General features: G+C 36.1%; 1 protein-coding gene across 1 annotated transcript; it reads right to left on the bottom strand.

The window, feature by feature from the left end:
• Positions 1-643: 643 nt before the first annotated feature.
• LOC101745855 (transcription initiation factor TFIID subunit 2) lies at positions 644-17,534 on the bottom strand. Its single transcript, XM_012697554.4, has 19 exons — positions 17,291-17,534; positions 17,164-17,218; positions 16,929-17,092; positions 15,799-16,015; positions 14,910-15,142; positions 14,311-14,488; positions 13,446-13,715; positions 11,074-11,211; positions 9,954-10,234; positions 8,974-9,213; positions 8,319-8,568; positions 7,587-7,749; positions 6,509-6,678; positions 5,649-5,862; positions 4,116-4,317; positions 3,308-3,569; positions 2,901-3,071; positions 2,005-2,133; positions 644-1,405 (listed from the first exon to the last, which is right to left on the bottom strand). The coding sequence occupies exons 1-19, from the start codon at positions 17,332-17,334 to the stop codon at positions 1,175-1,177; spliced, it is 3,612 nt and encodes a 1,203-aa protein (XP_012553008.2). The 5' UTR covers positions 17,335-17,534; the 3' UTR covers positions 644-1,174.
• Positions 17,535-17,825: the final 291 nt, after the last annotated feature.

The raw sequence follows: 17,825 nt of genomic DNA, 5'->3' as shown, positions 1-17,825 counted from the left end.
ATAATTATTCACATTGTTTTTGGAACGAAGTTCCTTATGGGACGATGCGGAGGGGTACCCTAACCGGGAAAAATCGTCCGTAACGTAAGATTTTTATTATTTTTGTATAGTCTTAGTATGATGGCTATACGGTGTTTAATGTATAGACTACGTGATGACGGTTATTATTATTATTGTTATTATTCATATAAATAGCTGTTTCTTTGTATATTATTATTATACATTTTTTATAAATAATTGTGAATAAAATAAAGTTGATAACTTTGTAGTTTTATTTTTATTATTATCAATAAAAAAATCATAATAAAAAATGGTTACCCGAATAATTATTTTCTTTATACCTCGAATAGAACTTAAAATTAATATTTTTATAATAAGGAACTTCGATCCTATCCGGTGTCCCACGACACCACACATCTATTTTTTTTGTTGTTCTCGCTCCACAAACTATCCAACTGGTACACGTTTATCTAAGTTTATCATCTAAGTCCATAGACAACACTATTTAATGGCCGCCCTCCCCCTGAGAAAATGGCGGTATCACCCTTCAAAACTGAACAGTGCGGACTGCCAATACGCTCTAGCATTAGTAAACCTGACACACTATAAAGCTTAAAAGGGATGTTTCAGTAAAAAACCAAAATACATTAACGTTTTCATTTTTATTATTATTAAACTCTACATACCGTAAAATGGGGAAAATCGGGATACTCTTTAAATTCGACATTTTTATGGTTTTTTTTTTGTAGTTAAAACGGAGATCATAATGGTTCCGGTAGTTAAAATTTTCATTTATAATGCATTAAGATACAGTTTATTAAAGAATAATCATAAAAAGTTACAAAACCCACTTGTCCCTATTCACCTAGGCATTGGGGTGAATCGGGGTACGTATGGGGACAATAGTCTTTCGATAGGGCTGGCACTATTGTTGTTAGGTAGGTACCTAACTTTAGGTAATTAACTTTTTAACATCTTTAAATGAATTACAAAACTTTTATGACTACATTAAACTATTTAATATTCTTAAACACTAATTAAAAATCATTTTCAGTTTAACAAAGTTACATCTCTAACAACCCGACAAAAGTATTGTGACATCCCAGATTTGTCCTTATTCCCCCCAATCTACTGTACTCATTACAATTAATCTTATCTTCTATAATTTAAATCTTCAAAAACTCATATTGCCCTGCGTGCTGGAGATATCTTCAGAGGGACTTTGACTCGAGCTGAAAGAGCTGAGAGTCTCACGGGTCTCCTCTTTAATCTTCAGATGGTCGGTGCCGAGGGGCAGGCTCGGGGGCAACGACCTGTCCTTGTGCTCTTTAGACTTATCTTTGCTGCTGTGCTTGTGTTTATGTTTGTGTTTGTGCTTCTTTTTCTCTTTCTTCTTTTTCTTTGCCTATAAACAACAGATTATATTCTTCGTGTATTATATTTTTAAAAATACAAAAAAATACAAAAATACTTTATTTTTTTAAATACAAAAAAAAAATTTATTTCTCAAGGCTATAAATATATATAATATCTCCATTTGATACTATTTTGTGAATTGTCCACTATAATTGATTGTCATTGAATTTAGATTTTATTTTTCTATTTATACCTAAGCCATAAATTAGTATTAGCATTAACGCTGACCGATCTATCTATTTCTATCGCGAAGCAATCACCCATTCCGATTTGAACATGTACGGTATTCACCACCATTCTGTGCATAGCTTCCATTAACTGCTTCAGACTTCAATGACTATATACTACAGAATAGTTCGTCAGCTCATCATGGCAAATAATTTTGTTTTTATAAAATTGAGTACGAAGAAGTCTGTTTGTACGACATACATCAAGCTTATCCGGTTCGATTCTTTTTTTTGTACAGGATTGAAAGAAGGAGTACCTTAAAGAAAGACTTTCCCTTAAAGAAATCGAAACACATTCATGACCACCGAAAGTGAAAATTATATTGAACTTCACGCCAGGCACTTAATAGCTAAAACCAACCTTAGGGGCTCCGAGCTCATCCTTCAGGGGCCTGAACATTCCAGGTTCGAAGCCGATGGGTCCCGAAGTCCCCGGGATACCGGGCAGAGCCACAGCATTATCTGAACTGAATTCTCGTTTCGAATCATCCTGTCATAGAAAAATTTAAATACTATTAATGTTATGTATCATTTCGATAAATGTAAAGATCAACTGGTGATCAAATATTAAAAAAAATACAAACATTACTGAAAACATTGGGTATTAACAGCACTAAAAACAACCTTTTTTTTTTATTTCTTTATAGTATTGCGAACTGAATGAAAATATGTAACAAAAAGTGCATGCACTACAATGTTCGCTTCTCTAGCATCACTTAAAACAAATTTAAAATTCAAGATCTACACTGAACTGTAGAAAAATTTGAAAAATCAATATGTCCTCTGAACCAATTAAAGTTACTTTTTATTATGTATAATATTATAATATATTCGATATATTATTTAATGTAGTTACAAATGCTTCTTCGAATCAAGTATTTTAGTAATATACAAACAGTAGACAGTTCGGAAAAGTTTCACCGCTTTCAAGCTACATATAAATTCGACTTCGGAACTTAACTGCAATAAAATCTAAGCGAGATGAAATAATACTACGAAAAACATCGGAATACTAAATTCATTAGGAATTCAGTTTTTCATATAATATGTATAAAACTGTGTTTTATGATCTGTGTATTTTGACTGAAAAAACTATTTAATAATTTTGTTTTAAATGCAGTGATTTATATCAAATGACACATACAATTAAGATTTATTTTCAGTCATACATAATAAATGGTGGGACACAATATTATATCAGGAGGTGGAGTTCAATAGTCCTAACAGTTAAAGGAAAGGTTAAAAACGAGGACTTACATTAAAAACTCTTAAGGGAATTTCAGCGGAAACTGTCGTTACGTCAACCTTCACGTCCTCCTCTTTGATACTGGACAGCGGAACCGGAAGCACGTTCTCATCTGTGATGTCCATTTTATTGTCCAATAGCGATGTACTCGTCATTGGACCAATCGTCGAATCGTATTTCACCTATAAATATTACAGAACAGAGACGAAAGCAGATATAGTTATCAATGTGTATTTTATTTATAACTCTAAATCACTGACATATAATGTTCAGCTTTCACTAGTTTTACTTATAAATATTGAACAATATGGCAAACATTTTTAGGACTTAAAGTCGTTTTGTATTGATTAAAATATAATTACCAATTACATTAAAAAAAAACTCAAATCTGTTTAGAAAAATCTAAATATTAACTTACGTCATCAATCTCCTGTTTGATCACGGGCTTCAACTCCAGATTGCTCTGTCTCTCCCTCTCCCTTTCCTTTTCCCTCTCCCTTTCTCGTTCCCTCTCGAGGCGTTCTCGTTCTTTTTGATGGTTCTGCTTTATCATCGCTTGTATTTCGGGTAGCGGACAGCAAATAGGACGTTTAGCGCCGTACAACGTGTAATACAGGTCCACAAGGTCGCACCGGAGACGAGCGTCGTTCGACAAATTACTGTTTATATTGTTCCATATTCTGTGAAAAAATACGATTTTTGTCTTTAGGCTACAGGTGTTACCAGTTAAAAATATATATTTAATGCTTAATTTGGTGGACGAGCTCACAGCCCACCTGTCGTTAAGTGGTTGATGGAGCCCATAGACATCTACAACGTAAGTGCGCCACCCACCTTGAGATATAAGTTCTAAGGTCTCAGTAGAATTACAACGGCTGCCCCACCCTTAAAACCGAAACGCATTACTGCTTCACGGTAGAAATAGGCAAGGCAGTGGTATCCACCCGCCCGGACTCACAAAAGGTCCTACCACCAGTAACTACGCAAATTATAATGTTGCGGGTTTGATTTTTACTACACGATGTTATTTCTTTACCGTGGAAGTCAATCGTGAACGTTTGTTAAGTACGTATTTCAATACAAAAATTGGTATCCGCGTGCGGGATTCGAACACGGTTGCATCGCTCGATACGAATGCACCGATCGTCTTATCCTTTAGGCCACGACGACAAGTAACCAATGATTATGTCTCTAGGTATGCACATCATCGAGCGCGTCACGGGTACCTGTGCACCACCGTCTCGGAGTCGAGGCGGTGCCTCTGCGCGCGCTCGAAGGGCGGCGTGTCGACGAGCAGGCGCGCCAGGCCGTGCCGCACGCCCGGGTCGGGGTCGCTCTCCACGGCCGTCAGCAGCGACGCCAGGTCCTCCGGCTTCCCGTCCACTCGGACGAACTCGACCAGGCACTCGAAGGCCGCCAGTCGCACATCTGGTTTCGTTCAAACGTATCATTCATTATCTAAAACCTTCCGTACTCATTGGACTTATGCGGAATTTACATTACGAAATTAGTGTCATGCATGTTGAACTCAGTTTCACGAAAGTAGTTTCTATATGTGCGAAAGTAATTTCGTAAAAAAATTAGTGTCGCGAAATCCTCAGTATCGCAGTAACCATGGCGCCATCAGCATCAAAGCTATATTTTGCTGTATTCAATGTAACTAAAGAAATTGTACTTATGTATAAATTTATAAAAAGACTATCAAGAAAAAAAAAGAACTTGGTAGATTCGAGGATGGTTAACAAGAAGGCATTTAGGCGCAACGAAATTAGTCTCTGAATTAGCAGATGAAGATCCTGAGAGCTATAAAAACTATTATCGAATGAGTGAAGATAATTTTAATTTTTTACTGTAGGTGTTTCGGGTCCCAGAGACACTCTTGTCGCTGATATTCATTAATGAATTGTATATTTTTATGTGTACTCATCGTTGGTTTGCCATTTTCAACGCTTGAAGCGCGCGCGAGCTAAAAATACATACATCCGCAGGCGCTTTCACGACAGTAGTTTCACGTTGAGCCTTCTACACTATCAAATTAGTTGCATGACACTAATTTCATCAAAAAATCGCGAAGGGCACGAAACTTATTTGCACTCATGAGATTAATGCATGCATTACGAAAATATTAAATTACACGTGAAACTGTTGGTAAAACTAATGTCACGAAATTAATTTCATGCTAATAATTTCGTAATGTAAATTCGCTGATATCCACTTTATCAGATGAGGAATTTGTATTGAAAAACAAGGATACAACAATGTGAAGACCGTCACGTTCTCTTGTTTCAACTATATGTCGGTGGCGGTCATTAGTTAGGTAGCAAAACGAAACGTAGCAAGATTCCCGAGAGATGGCAGCACGATTGCGGTATCGTCGGAACTCGGCTAACTTCGTGCTACGACAGAGCTAGCCGATGAAGGCGCATAGACGCTATCACACTTACCAACCAGCCTTCTTGAAGAGCCGTGCCTCAGTCCTAAGAACTGTCATTAGTTTTCGTTTGTCGTTTTCGTCGAAACCACAGTAAAAGTGAAACTTTTTTTTATATTAAACACTGACAAAAACAAACAAAGCAGCGTGGAGCACTGGCACAAATGAGTAATAGTCTATACACTACACGGTCAGCTGCTGAGAACTATAGGCCCCGCATATTGGCTTTGGCTGCTCTGACGAGCGCCTTTCACTTCATCCCTACACCGCAGCCGACCGTCACGCGACATGCAACACACCAACGAAAAATTATGGAAGCACAAATTACCAATGTACTGTCCGTACTGCGCATAGGCCCTGAATATCATGGGCGTGCTGGGCAGGTGGCCGCACTGCTGCAGGCGGCGGATGGCGCGCAGGCAGCTCACCGTCACCGTGTTCTTGTAGCACGGCAGCACCTTCTCCAAATTCAGGACCCGGGTTATCTCTTCCAGGACCAGTCTGGAGTCCGCCGACAGGGAGTCTGCCGTTATCGGCGCGCCCTGTGTGACGTGAAATTCTAAATTAACTTCAATAACTTCATAGTGATAGATAGCAGACCAGCTTTTAGGACGCCTAAATGAATGAATGAATGAATGAATGAATGATTTATTTTATTTCAGACAACAACAAATCCATACGTGTACATAGTATCATTGAAACATACTTAAAATTAACAATACCAATCAAATAAAAAAGATACATTTACTAAAAATAATTATCAGTTAAATACATTTCAAATATTCCATTCAACTGATACTTACTTCGAATCAACCATTATTATTATTTACTCCGCAAGTGAAACGTGGTAAAATGGTTCAAGTACTACGTACATAATAAGTAAAACATAAAAATAAAATACATAACATAAAAGCGGCTCTAATAAAATCACTAAATATTTTATGTAAAAATATACAACGCTTTTATTGTAATGGCGAGGATCATGGCCTCCTAGATTTTTTCGATCGCGCATGCGCGTGACTGATTCTAACGTCAATGTAACAGCTTAATGTAAATGTCGCAGCCTATCTCAATACTTACTGGCCACTTTCGTTCCCAGTGCAGGAATGAATAAAATAGTAATTTCAAACTGAACGCCTAGTTCTGAAACTTAGACTTATATTCTATAGATATGTTTCTCATACTAACGGGTTGCAGCACGGATATGACTGGAGTGATCGTGGCAGCGAGAGCGTCCACCAAAGCAGCTCTGTAGTAGTTATCAGAGAAATGATTCTTCGAATTGTCGTTGTACTTGAAGAGATCTAAGAGGAATTTCACGACTTCCGGTGGACAGATGCCGTGGATGTTCCGGAGACCTGAAAACGAAATATTTGGGTTAGTGAAAATTTAGTTTCAGTCGTCTTCAGTTGTCACTGCGTTTTGACCATTTTCTGTGAGAGTAAATTTTCAAAGTCAAATTCATTTCGTAATGTGAACGGTATATTTATTATTTTATTCAATTATTGCATAATTGGGAGTACGAAGTCCAGGTCTATGATGATAATTGGTTAAGGCCTTCGTTAGAAGATATTACAACGCGAAGACTCTGTTAACATAACATAGATCCCTAAGGGTTGTGTATTCCTCGTAATATCTCTCGAAAGCGACATTTTTGCAACATTACAAGAGAGGCATCTAAAGTTTAAAATTTGGAAAAAATACCATAACGAAAAAAATATTTAGCTATTTCAATGGAGTAAACTAAATTGAAGTTCAATTAAAAACATCGAACTGTTGACGCTAGTATCAAATAAAACGCACCTTTAATTACAAAGATAAAAGTTTTTTTTTCTTGTTGCCCTAGTAGGCAGACGAGCGCACGGCCCACCTGATCGTGAATGGTTACTGTCGCCCATGGACTTCAGCAATGCCAGGGACATAGCCAAGCCGCTGACTACCGTTAAGTACTCTCCACAAGCCTCGTTTGAAGAAGGAGATGTCATAGAGCTCAGGGAACACCATGGAAAAAGATCTCTGGAAACGCACTGCGAATGAACGCAGTGGCTCCAAGTAGTATGAATGAACTCTACTCCGGTGGCGGGCGGTGCGATGATAAAAACGAGATGACGGGATCATCCCAAACAAAATTCCTCAGAGGAACTCCCCATGGAACATACGGTACAAAATACAGAGAGAACTGAAGTCCCTGAGGTTCCAAAAAATGACGCTTAAATATCCCTTGATATATTTTGTTTTACGGGTCCATCTGAAACGCGTTACGTACCAGCCATGGTGACCGGTATAGTCTTCTGCAGGAAGTAATGCTGCAAGTTGTCGAAGTTGTTCTGCTTTATTATATGCGGCGCGGAAAACGAACCGAACATTTTGCGGAAGATCGTCAACATCGCCGGCGGACCCGCCCATGAACTTATCATTGCATTCGCCACCTGATTAATGAAAAATAAAATTAGGGACGATAGTTTTATGTGATAACCTACTTCTACTGAGAACTAGTCGAACTGCTAGCTCTGACGTCACGCGCGAATAGAGATAAATGTGTCACAAGCCAACGCTTGGGCCGATCGTGCCTCTCTATCGCCTGTTCCGCGCTCTCGCTTGCACGCTCATACTCAGGCAGAACGTAACACTTTTTCGTGCGCGTAACCGGTGTTCGTCGATTTATAAGACGTTATCACGTAAAAAAATTCAATACATTTTTTTTTATTTTGGTACGTTGTTCCTGTACCTGCCCACGATATCTGTCGCCAAACAATCATTTCCATAATTTAATCAGTCGTTGTACTATACAATTCAGATATTTCATGGTCAGTGGCAGCATTCACGTTATGTCTATGAGCACTAGTCATGGAGACGCAAACATACAGAGATAAGCTACGTTAAAAAAAACACAAAAATTGGTAGCGGCCTGAGAATAGAACCATAGTCACTTAGCTCCGAGCTATCAACATATTAAACTACAATCCAAAATCTGAGGGTATGCAGAAATCAACATCACCTTTGTCAAGCAATGCGCTGCCCTACACCGTATCTTATAGAACGTCTGTTCGTTCTCAATGGTGTCCGTGAGAGCCTTCCTCGTGGCCGGCTCGGGGAACGTGTGCAGCGCGTCTATGGCCTCGCTCTGCGCGGTGACGTCACGCTCGTGACGCAGCTGGTACTGCCACTGGTAGTCCGGCTGCGATATTATAGTGCTACGCAGTAACGACATCTCCGGGTCCAGACGAATCCACAGTACAGGAGAATCGCTGCAAATAACGACAATGGTTACTGTAAAAAAAATACTATTCCATCTCTATTATCAACTCAAGAGTAAGGTAACTTATATATGTATATATTTAAGTTTATGATCTGAATAACTCAGTCTACTAAATGATTTGCCCTTTTTAAGTCACTTCATTGTTGGGTGAACAAGTTGACAACCCATCTAATGTTAAGTGGTTATCGAAACACATGGTGAACCTTGAGATGTAAGGGGTTAATTGGATTAATCTAATATATGTTTTATATTGATCTATGTACATCAAAAAACCTATATTGTATCGTTACCATTAATAAAGTCGTCTATTAGACAAACGAATATAAGTTAAACTCTTGTTTGAAACTTTTAGATAAAGCATATTTGATGGTGTGGTTTAAGCCCTCATACTCACTCCATTGCCGACAAATCCATGTCTACTTCTTCTCCGGTGCACAAAGGAATCTTCTTCTTCTTATTCCTCCGACTCTTGCTGTGACAAGTTATATCGGCTTTGACCACCGTATTCTCAATCTGCAATGTGTGCTTGAATGTACCGTCCAACTCTTGCAACTGGACGAGCAGGGGACCCACGTATTTACGTATACCGCGCTCGTGCACGCAGTCCTGTCGTATCTCAAGTTCTACGGTGTTCCTGAAAAAATAATAACAACAAAAAAAAATTACTTGATCTTCACCAGGTGGTTAAATGTAATTAAAATTTATAATTAAGGTAATTATGTAATGTAAAGGAAGTGTGAAAGCAGCCCCGGTAATTAACAAATTAAAGAGCGGGCGGTTAGCGTGGTATGGACATGTGATGCGTAGAGAGAAGATGCATGTGACTAGAAGATGTATGAAAATGGTAGTGCAAGGTAGAGGGAGAAGAGGTCGATCGAGGAAGACATGGATGGAGTGTGTGAATAACGATATGAGAGAGAGAGGACTGAATGTTGAGTTTGACGGCTGATAGTAGAGAATGGAAGAGAAAAATTAACTGTGCCGACTCTAAATAGTGGGATAAGGTGAAGAAAAAGAAGAAAGAAGTAATTATTGTTGTTTATTGTCGATTTTCAATAAAGACAAACATGCCTTTTCAACCTTTTCTAAATTTTATTTTATTTACATCATCTTAACATCTTCATATCACCATTTTATAACAATCTGCCCTCCTCTAATGTACATTTTAAAAAAATATAGGCTATTTTCAAATGAAAAGATAACAGAGCTGAATCTATGTCGAAAACTTTTGTTGTGATATCTCTTATTCATTTTATCCTTTTTCATTGTATTTTCTCATATCCCTGATCACAAACATTGTAATGTTCAAAATGTCATCATTGAGTCATAAACTAACTCATGTACTTTAAAACTAGTGTTACTATGTATTATTACCTTTTTCTATTAAAGACTGATGTCAATTGAAATTTGGCGTGCCCTCCGGTCCTCACCCACTGGTCGACGAACACAGCCATATCTTTACCAGTCACCGTGAATATAGCTTTGACAAACAAGTTGGTCGATAGCAACAAGTGGCCCCATAGCCCACTCCCGATCTTTGTATTGGCCGCATTGGTGGCCAACGCCAACTGCTTGTTAAATACTTGAAGCAGGAGCTCTTGTCCAATACGCTGCTCCAACATTCGTAGTACCAAATGGGATTTTTTGCGCATAACCTGAAAACATTGTGACAATTGAAAATTTGTATGAGCTGTTTTGAAGTGAAAACTTCTTTAGAATCGTTGTGATTTCAAACCGGATGCAACGGAAAAAACGACAGGTAAGAGACACAAATACAAAAATGTGTAGGATGAAGCCAGCAAAGAATGAGACAGAAATATACATACTATTTAATACAGCGCCATCTGTGAGATTTTTTAATACTAACGTGTGTATGAAAGCTCTTGTAGTGAATTTTAATTTAGGATTATACGTGAAATTAAAATATCAATTCACAGAGGGCGCTACCTTACAATTATTTACTAATGACAAAATTTTACATATACTTAAGACGTTTAGGATAATTGTATTTTAATTTTGGAAGGTTTCACTTCTACCACGTGTGAATTGCACACATGTTTTTTTTTAATAACATAATTTTAGGTGAGCATGTAAAAGAAACGCCGCGCCTGGGCGTTCGTTGATCCGAGCATCAGTTGTTTTTGATTTTGTGTCTCATTGCTGGTTTTTTTTTTAATAGTAATGTAATGTATTTCTTATGAAACTATCGTTTCATTTAGCTGTACTAGCATGATGGAGCGTAAACAATGCTAATAAAACGTTTTAAAATGTGATTTTTTTAATGATTTTTTCCGTCTCATCATCAAAGATGTTATTAGTAGGTACTATCGTCTGTCTTCATTTTCGAAAGCGGTCTCCTAACACTCAGTATTATGATATTACAATCAACAATACATGTTAAACGTGAAATGACATATTACTGTTATAATTCATATATTCATTAGGCCATTACATTAATTGACAATAAAAATGTATTAGAAAACGGTACACTTACTTCAATATACCGCGGCGACATGGTATGAACATTGCGTACGGGGAAATAGAAGACATTGGGTTCAATCCTGGTTCCACTAGCGGGCGGCTGCCACGGGTCTAAGACTATACCGCCATATTGTTCTTCGTAACCCATCACCTGCAAGACATTATATATATATCGATTTGTAGAGCCAAATTTAATGATGATAACGTGTATGAATGTACCTTCATAGGGATTAACTATTTAGTGGTTATTGGAGCTTTCCCCAATGGGGCGAACAACTCCATTGGTGTAATAATTAATGTTCTTAATTTATTATTATTTTTATTATTAAAGAGAGTATTATACGGTAGGCAGCGGCTTGGCACTGCGCCTGGCATTGCTGAAGTCCATGGGCGACGGTAACCACTCACCATCAGATGGGCCTTATGCTCGTCTGCCTACAAAGCCAATAAATAAAAAAATATTAATATACAATCTTTTATTTCAATTTGTGGTACACACACACCTACTGAAAGTTGAAATAAACTGTATTGCCAGTTCCAAAAACCACAGTCCTAAGAACTGGGTAAAAGTAAATTGTAATGAATACCGTAAAATGGGGCGATTAGGGACAAATTCCAACTTTATGAGCAATTTTAAGGTAGTTGTTGATGTATATAATGCTATATCAGGATCAAAATGATTGAGTCTTGGGGGCATCTTTGTTGTCTAATTTAAAATTATGCAAGTAGCATTCCAGTTTAAGCAAAAAATGCAAAAATAGGTGTAATCCCTATTTACCCGAAAATTGCGGTTAATTGGGACGAAGTGAGAAATTTGCTAGGGTTGGCACTACTTTTATTTTTATATATAGTTTTAATTAATTTATTTATTTAGTTGCACCAACAAAGTGATCATCAATAAAAAAAATTGAAAAACTGACAAAAGTACATGGCAGACATCACCTCAATTATATCGACAGTGCAATCGACAATGCAGTAACAACAAAAAATATATATATATATTTATACATATATAGTGGGCTTTCTTAGAAACGGTTTATATTTCTCCGTTCTTGGTAAGTACTTAGGGGCTGATATTTCTATCTGGGTTAAGAGATTAGGTGTGTCGGTTATTCCATGGATTAATCAGATGAATACCCCCACTCTGAACAAATATTAAATATTTTATTATGTATTACTTAGACATTTTTGTCCACCTTGAGATTTCATTGATCTTGTTACATGTCTCTGTAAAATCGACTTACTTATATTAAATTGCTTATCTATTTCAACTAAAGACTTATTCCCAATTTCGCATCGATAAACCAGATTTTTACCAACAAATTTAAAAAATATTGTTATAACTACATAGACAACCCTACAAACCTGTACCTATTTATACTTAGGTCGTTTCCATTTCACGTATTCTCATCCCAATTGACCCCTTTTTCGTTGTTATTTGTACCTAAGACGTCCCCAATATCCCCAAAAACAACAGATTTTTACATGTATTTTTATTTAATCCAATACATTAAAACCAATAACAACTGAGACTTACCTTTAATATATATGCTGGTTCAAACACTAAATAACGTTTATAAATCATAGTCGTCTTCTATTATTATCAAATAAATAAAAGAGAGCAAAGTTTCTAGCACTAAAATAATTACCACCACAGGAAGTTAATTTGAAACGCGATTTTTTATAAGTTAGCAGCTATTATCATGCATATTCAGAGTTGTTTTGTGAACTTTCAACATTCTACTATTAAACTACAAAAAAATGGAAGATTTTGCAACGAATATAAAACTTATATTGAGCGTCGAAAGATTTTCCCGGTTTTTTCCCGATTCGCCTTTCAATCCCTAATCGCCCCATTTTACCGGTACCCTACTTTGAACTGGAACATATGAGTTATTTACAGTTTAATCAGGATGTATGACTATATATTTACGCCTTACCATACCTATTGATGCGTTTTTTTTTTTATTGCTTAGATGAATGGACGAGCTCACAGCCCACCTGATGTTAAGTGGTTTCTGGAACCCATAGACATCTTTTTTTTTTTTTTTTTATTGCTTAGATGGGTGGACGAGCTCACAGCCCACCTGGTGTTAAGTGGTTACTGGAGCCCATAGACATCTACAACGTAAATGCGCCACCCACCTCGAGATATAAGTTCTAAGGTCTCAGTATAGTTACAACGGCTACCCCACCCTTCGAACCGAAACGCGTTACTGCTTCACGGTGGAAATAGGCGGGGTGGTGGTACCTACCCGTGTGGACTCCCAAGAGGTCCTACCACCAGTGAAAAATATATACATAATATATACATCTTACCATACAACATTACACAAATACCTGTTTGTTAGACATTAAAATTTTATATTTGATATTAAACCTTACCTCTTTCAACTCCTGATGTATCCAATACCGATAGGCGTTGTTCCCGAAACATTTCTTGGAGTACAGTCCGCATAAATAGTCCGGTATACCTTTTGCTAGCCACAGATCTGACCAGTTCTGCATAGTTATAAAACAACCGAAAAACTGCTCGGCCACTGCTTGTGCCATTGCCTTCCTGCTGATGTAAGTCTGGTCGATGATAGCAATCGAGTGTAGCAGGTGAGTGCTTAATATCGAAATAGTTGTGTAAGCAGTTGCGTCATCTTCTGTCTATTGAAAAATATTAAAATTGTCAAAAATTTTACACTAAGCATTTGTGACTGGATCTTATATCTGTCAGGATAGTTTCCAAAAAACGAAAGCTAATTAGTTTCCAGCTACTATGCTACTACTAATCCACTAACTTAACTTAAATGGTTAATTATAATTGTTTCTATACTTATTCTTTCCACTTTGGGTTTTTTCTTAGAGTGATCGGTTGCCTGTTTACACTAAGATATGAATTTCTCGCTAGCTGATTTTTTATTTTTATTAGTAATTGTATGAAATCCAAAAACTTCTTTGTAATAGTAATTGATCAGCATTCACTACTATTTAAAAATGTGAATAAATTTAAATATTTTTAGTGTACTTGATAAAATATTAAAAATTCCTTTGGGGAACTTTTCGAATGCACTTTGATTATTTTATTTTAAGTATCGAATAATACTATATTATACATTTTGGAAATATAAACTAACTTTAATATAATACTATAAGCTAAACTTTCGCCAACTACTCAGGTAAATAGTATTACAAAATTATTATAATAGGTTGATAATTAACTGAATGTACCAATAAAATTGGCTTCAGTCAATTGACTTACCTCATCAACAAAAACTTGTTTGTAACAGGGATATGGATATCGAGTTGATAATGTTTCTTCATAGAATTCAAATGCCTCATGCAAATATCTTACGGTGTTCTTTAATATTTGTAGCAAATTTGGTAAGCAATAATGTGTTACTTCATTCATGAAAGGATCAACATAAGTTTCAAATGGTCTGAAAAAAATATTTTCATAAAGCATAACACATTTCAGATATTATAAAGAGGCTCCCGATACCCACATGAAAACCTCACCTTGGACTTTTCCGAAATTATAATTCTTTTAATGTTTTTAGGAAAACTGATCAGAGTGAATTTTTAGGATATGACGAAGTTCCCGCCATAGATAATACACTTAATATCTAAGAGTTCCGCAACACAATTTCTTCTCTTGCGGATATTGATATAAATGTTTGATTTAAGAATAAAACTGTATTTATGAATCAAATAAATACTGTGACTGTAAGTTGGTAAATAAATGAATAACATCAAAGATAAGTAACTTAAGTACACACATAACTTTTTAAATATAAAGTCCAGTTTTGTTATACAACAGTTCCTTAGATGCATACTTTTACTAAATTAATAAAAACTCACCCAATAGCCAATGCTATGTTTGGTGCGCAAGCTGGAGTATTCACTAAATAATGAAATGTTTTCCTCCTATGATCAGGTGTATAAATAACATCTACTAGTTCTCCACATGAAACAGCTGTGAGGCATTCATCAACAGTGAATTCCAGTTTCCAAGTGCAAGGCTCAGCAAAACTATCCACACATGGGAACCATAGTCGAGCAGAATGTCCATATGTAAACATGTGCGCTGATTTCTAACAAAATATATTGAATTTATCAACAAGCATTTTAATAACTAACATCCTACTTACTATAATAAAACTACTTTTAAGGAAGACTTCAACATGATCATCTGTGATGACAAAAAACTGTAAAGTATCCACCCAAGACATCCACAAGTTCTTAATATAATGACAAAAAATGGGATACTGAGTCATTACAATAGTTTTACAGCTTTCAAATACTGCATAATATACCATGCACATTTTTGTACATTCTTATAAGGGGCTTCAGTTAAATTGTATTTTAAGGACATTATACAATATGGGTCCACAGATTAAACAACATGAATGCGACCACTAAGTTTAAGGCATTTCATCAAAATCTCAAATTGCATTATATTGGCTCTTCAAATACTTAATTACTTTATAGACCCAAGCAGAAAATTGATAAATGCCTACTAACAAACATAGTGTGCTGATATAATACTCAAAGAAAACTACTGACCATTTTCCATAACCTGTTTTAGTTATATTTTACAAAACTCATGGGAACATATAGGGTGGTGCTATTCTAGACTACCACCACTACACAGCCATGTTTATGCATTCAAATTTTTGTCATTTATTTAACTACAGCAGCAGTGGCTGTATTGCAATACTGCAGTTAAATAATGTGCTGTAGCACTTACCTCTGTCAAAGTACCTTCTCCCTCAGGTACAACAAAATGCATGCCCCCTTGGGGAGATTCAAGTGAAAATTCAATACCAATTCTGAGCCCTCGGCCTTCACCAACTAAGTGAGCTGCTTCTTCAGGTATTTGAATGTGAAGTTCTCCTGAGTTATGGTCAGGGTCTGTCTTCTGTGCTGCAGTTAAATGATACTGAGAGAATGCTTCCAGTGATCTCCTATAATAATTATTTCCAATAAAGTAAAGATTACAGCCACATAAATTACAGTTGTGAGATCTAGTATTTAAAAATTATGAAATGACAATTGCATCATACTAAGCCATGTCATAAAAGCATGAAACTCATAATGCTGAATTTTTCACTTTCCTGAATGCATTAAAACCAATGCTTAATATTATAGTCCTTAACAACTCATCACTAAGAATCCAAATTAAAAGAGACCATTCATCTAAACATCATCATTATCATCATCTTCATGATCAGCCTATAACATTCCACTGCTGGACATAGGAATCCCGAAGCCTCTCAGGATATTGCTGCTTCAGCTTACAATCCACTGTGCTATGTCAATAACTTCAATTCTTTGTCAGACCGCCTCATTTCAGACTTAATCCTTCAGAGAAACTTGCCCACATGCTTAGTCACTCAGCTAGCTATGAAGAGGAGTATACTTGAAGTTACTCATCTGGATATTAGATAGCAATCACAGAACTAGGATGGAAGAGCTCTTACTATCTAACAGAAGAGTTAGCAAGCGAATTGACATTTTATCTAATAAAAATAACATTCATACCTTGATAGAAAGTTAATCAGGATATAACACTAAGACTACAAACAACAGCATTTTCAATATAAAATGCTTTCATCCAATAACATTCATATTGTGTACAGATTGCAGTTTTTAATGTCAATAATTTAAACTGTATTGGATAATTCTTTAATCTTATTAAAAACTTATTAGTAGATAAACTATACAGCGGCAGGAACACTCTTTCATCAATTATTCTACATCTCCATATTGCCACAGTCAATCTATGTTTTTTGCTCACTATCCTTATCATTCTTGATTTTTTTTTCCATTTTAGTCTCTTTTTACTTTACTATAAAGAGTAATAACTGAAAAACTTACGTATTTGGATCGGCTTGACATATATCCAGAAATGGGTCAAAGTACTGAAAATTTGCTTCATATTGATCATTTAAGCACACTCTATATATTCGAGATTGCTTCGCATTTAGACGAATGTAGCGTAAGTTATCCTTAAGGGGAACGACAGTAAGTTCCACAAATCCCTGTAGATAAACAAAAATATTGATGTAAATGTTGATCAATATCTGAATTTAAATAGGTGCTTTATACTTACAATAACGCTTCTTCTTTCAAAGCTTATTCCCGTTAAACTCAAAATTTGATGAGCTGTAAAGTAAAATAATAATTGCAATACCCGAATAAAATGTTGTTTATAGAATTAAAAAAGACATGATACTTATAATTTAAATGGGCGACAATTGTCGCCCGTACGTTCTTTTTTCATGATTTCATGTGAACAGTTTTCCTCTTATATCGATTATGTTCACGACTTAAAATTATTTATACATTTTAATTCCCAATTTATGAAGACTACAAATAATCCCATATAAACAACAGTTTATCAAGATTGTTGGTGGTTATTCAGAATTTAGAAGCAACAAAATTTGACAGTCTGAACGTCATTGATAGACACTATTGTCAAACTAACTATAGCCCATAGACCTATATAGTAGGGACACGACATATTGTTCTATACGTACAATTGCTTATATAAATAGCACCCATTTTGAAGGCACATACATAAACATATATCTATCTCTTTCTTACTCAGCACTTTAACTCGCAGGAAAACAATATAACAGTATTTCAGTGCGTACATAAAATGAAACATGAATATACGTAAATATCTCCGTCTCCGTCTAATGAGGCCGAAAATCCGCCATGTTTTGCGCGCCAAATGTCATTGTCACGTCAGTTCGGCCGTCTGTTTTGGGT

Source organism: Bombyx mori, chromosome 10, assembly GCF_030269925.1.
Source record: "Bombyx mori chromosome 10, ASM3026992v2".
Classification (NCBI taxonomy): domain Eukaryota; kingdom Metazoa; phylum Arthropoda; class Insecta; order Lepidoptera; family Bombycidae; genus Bombyx; species Bombyx mori.
Note: the sequence above shows the minus strand (reverse complement) of the source record. Positions and strands in the feature narration are given on the sequence as shown.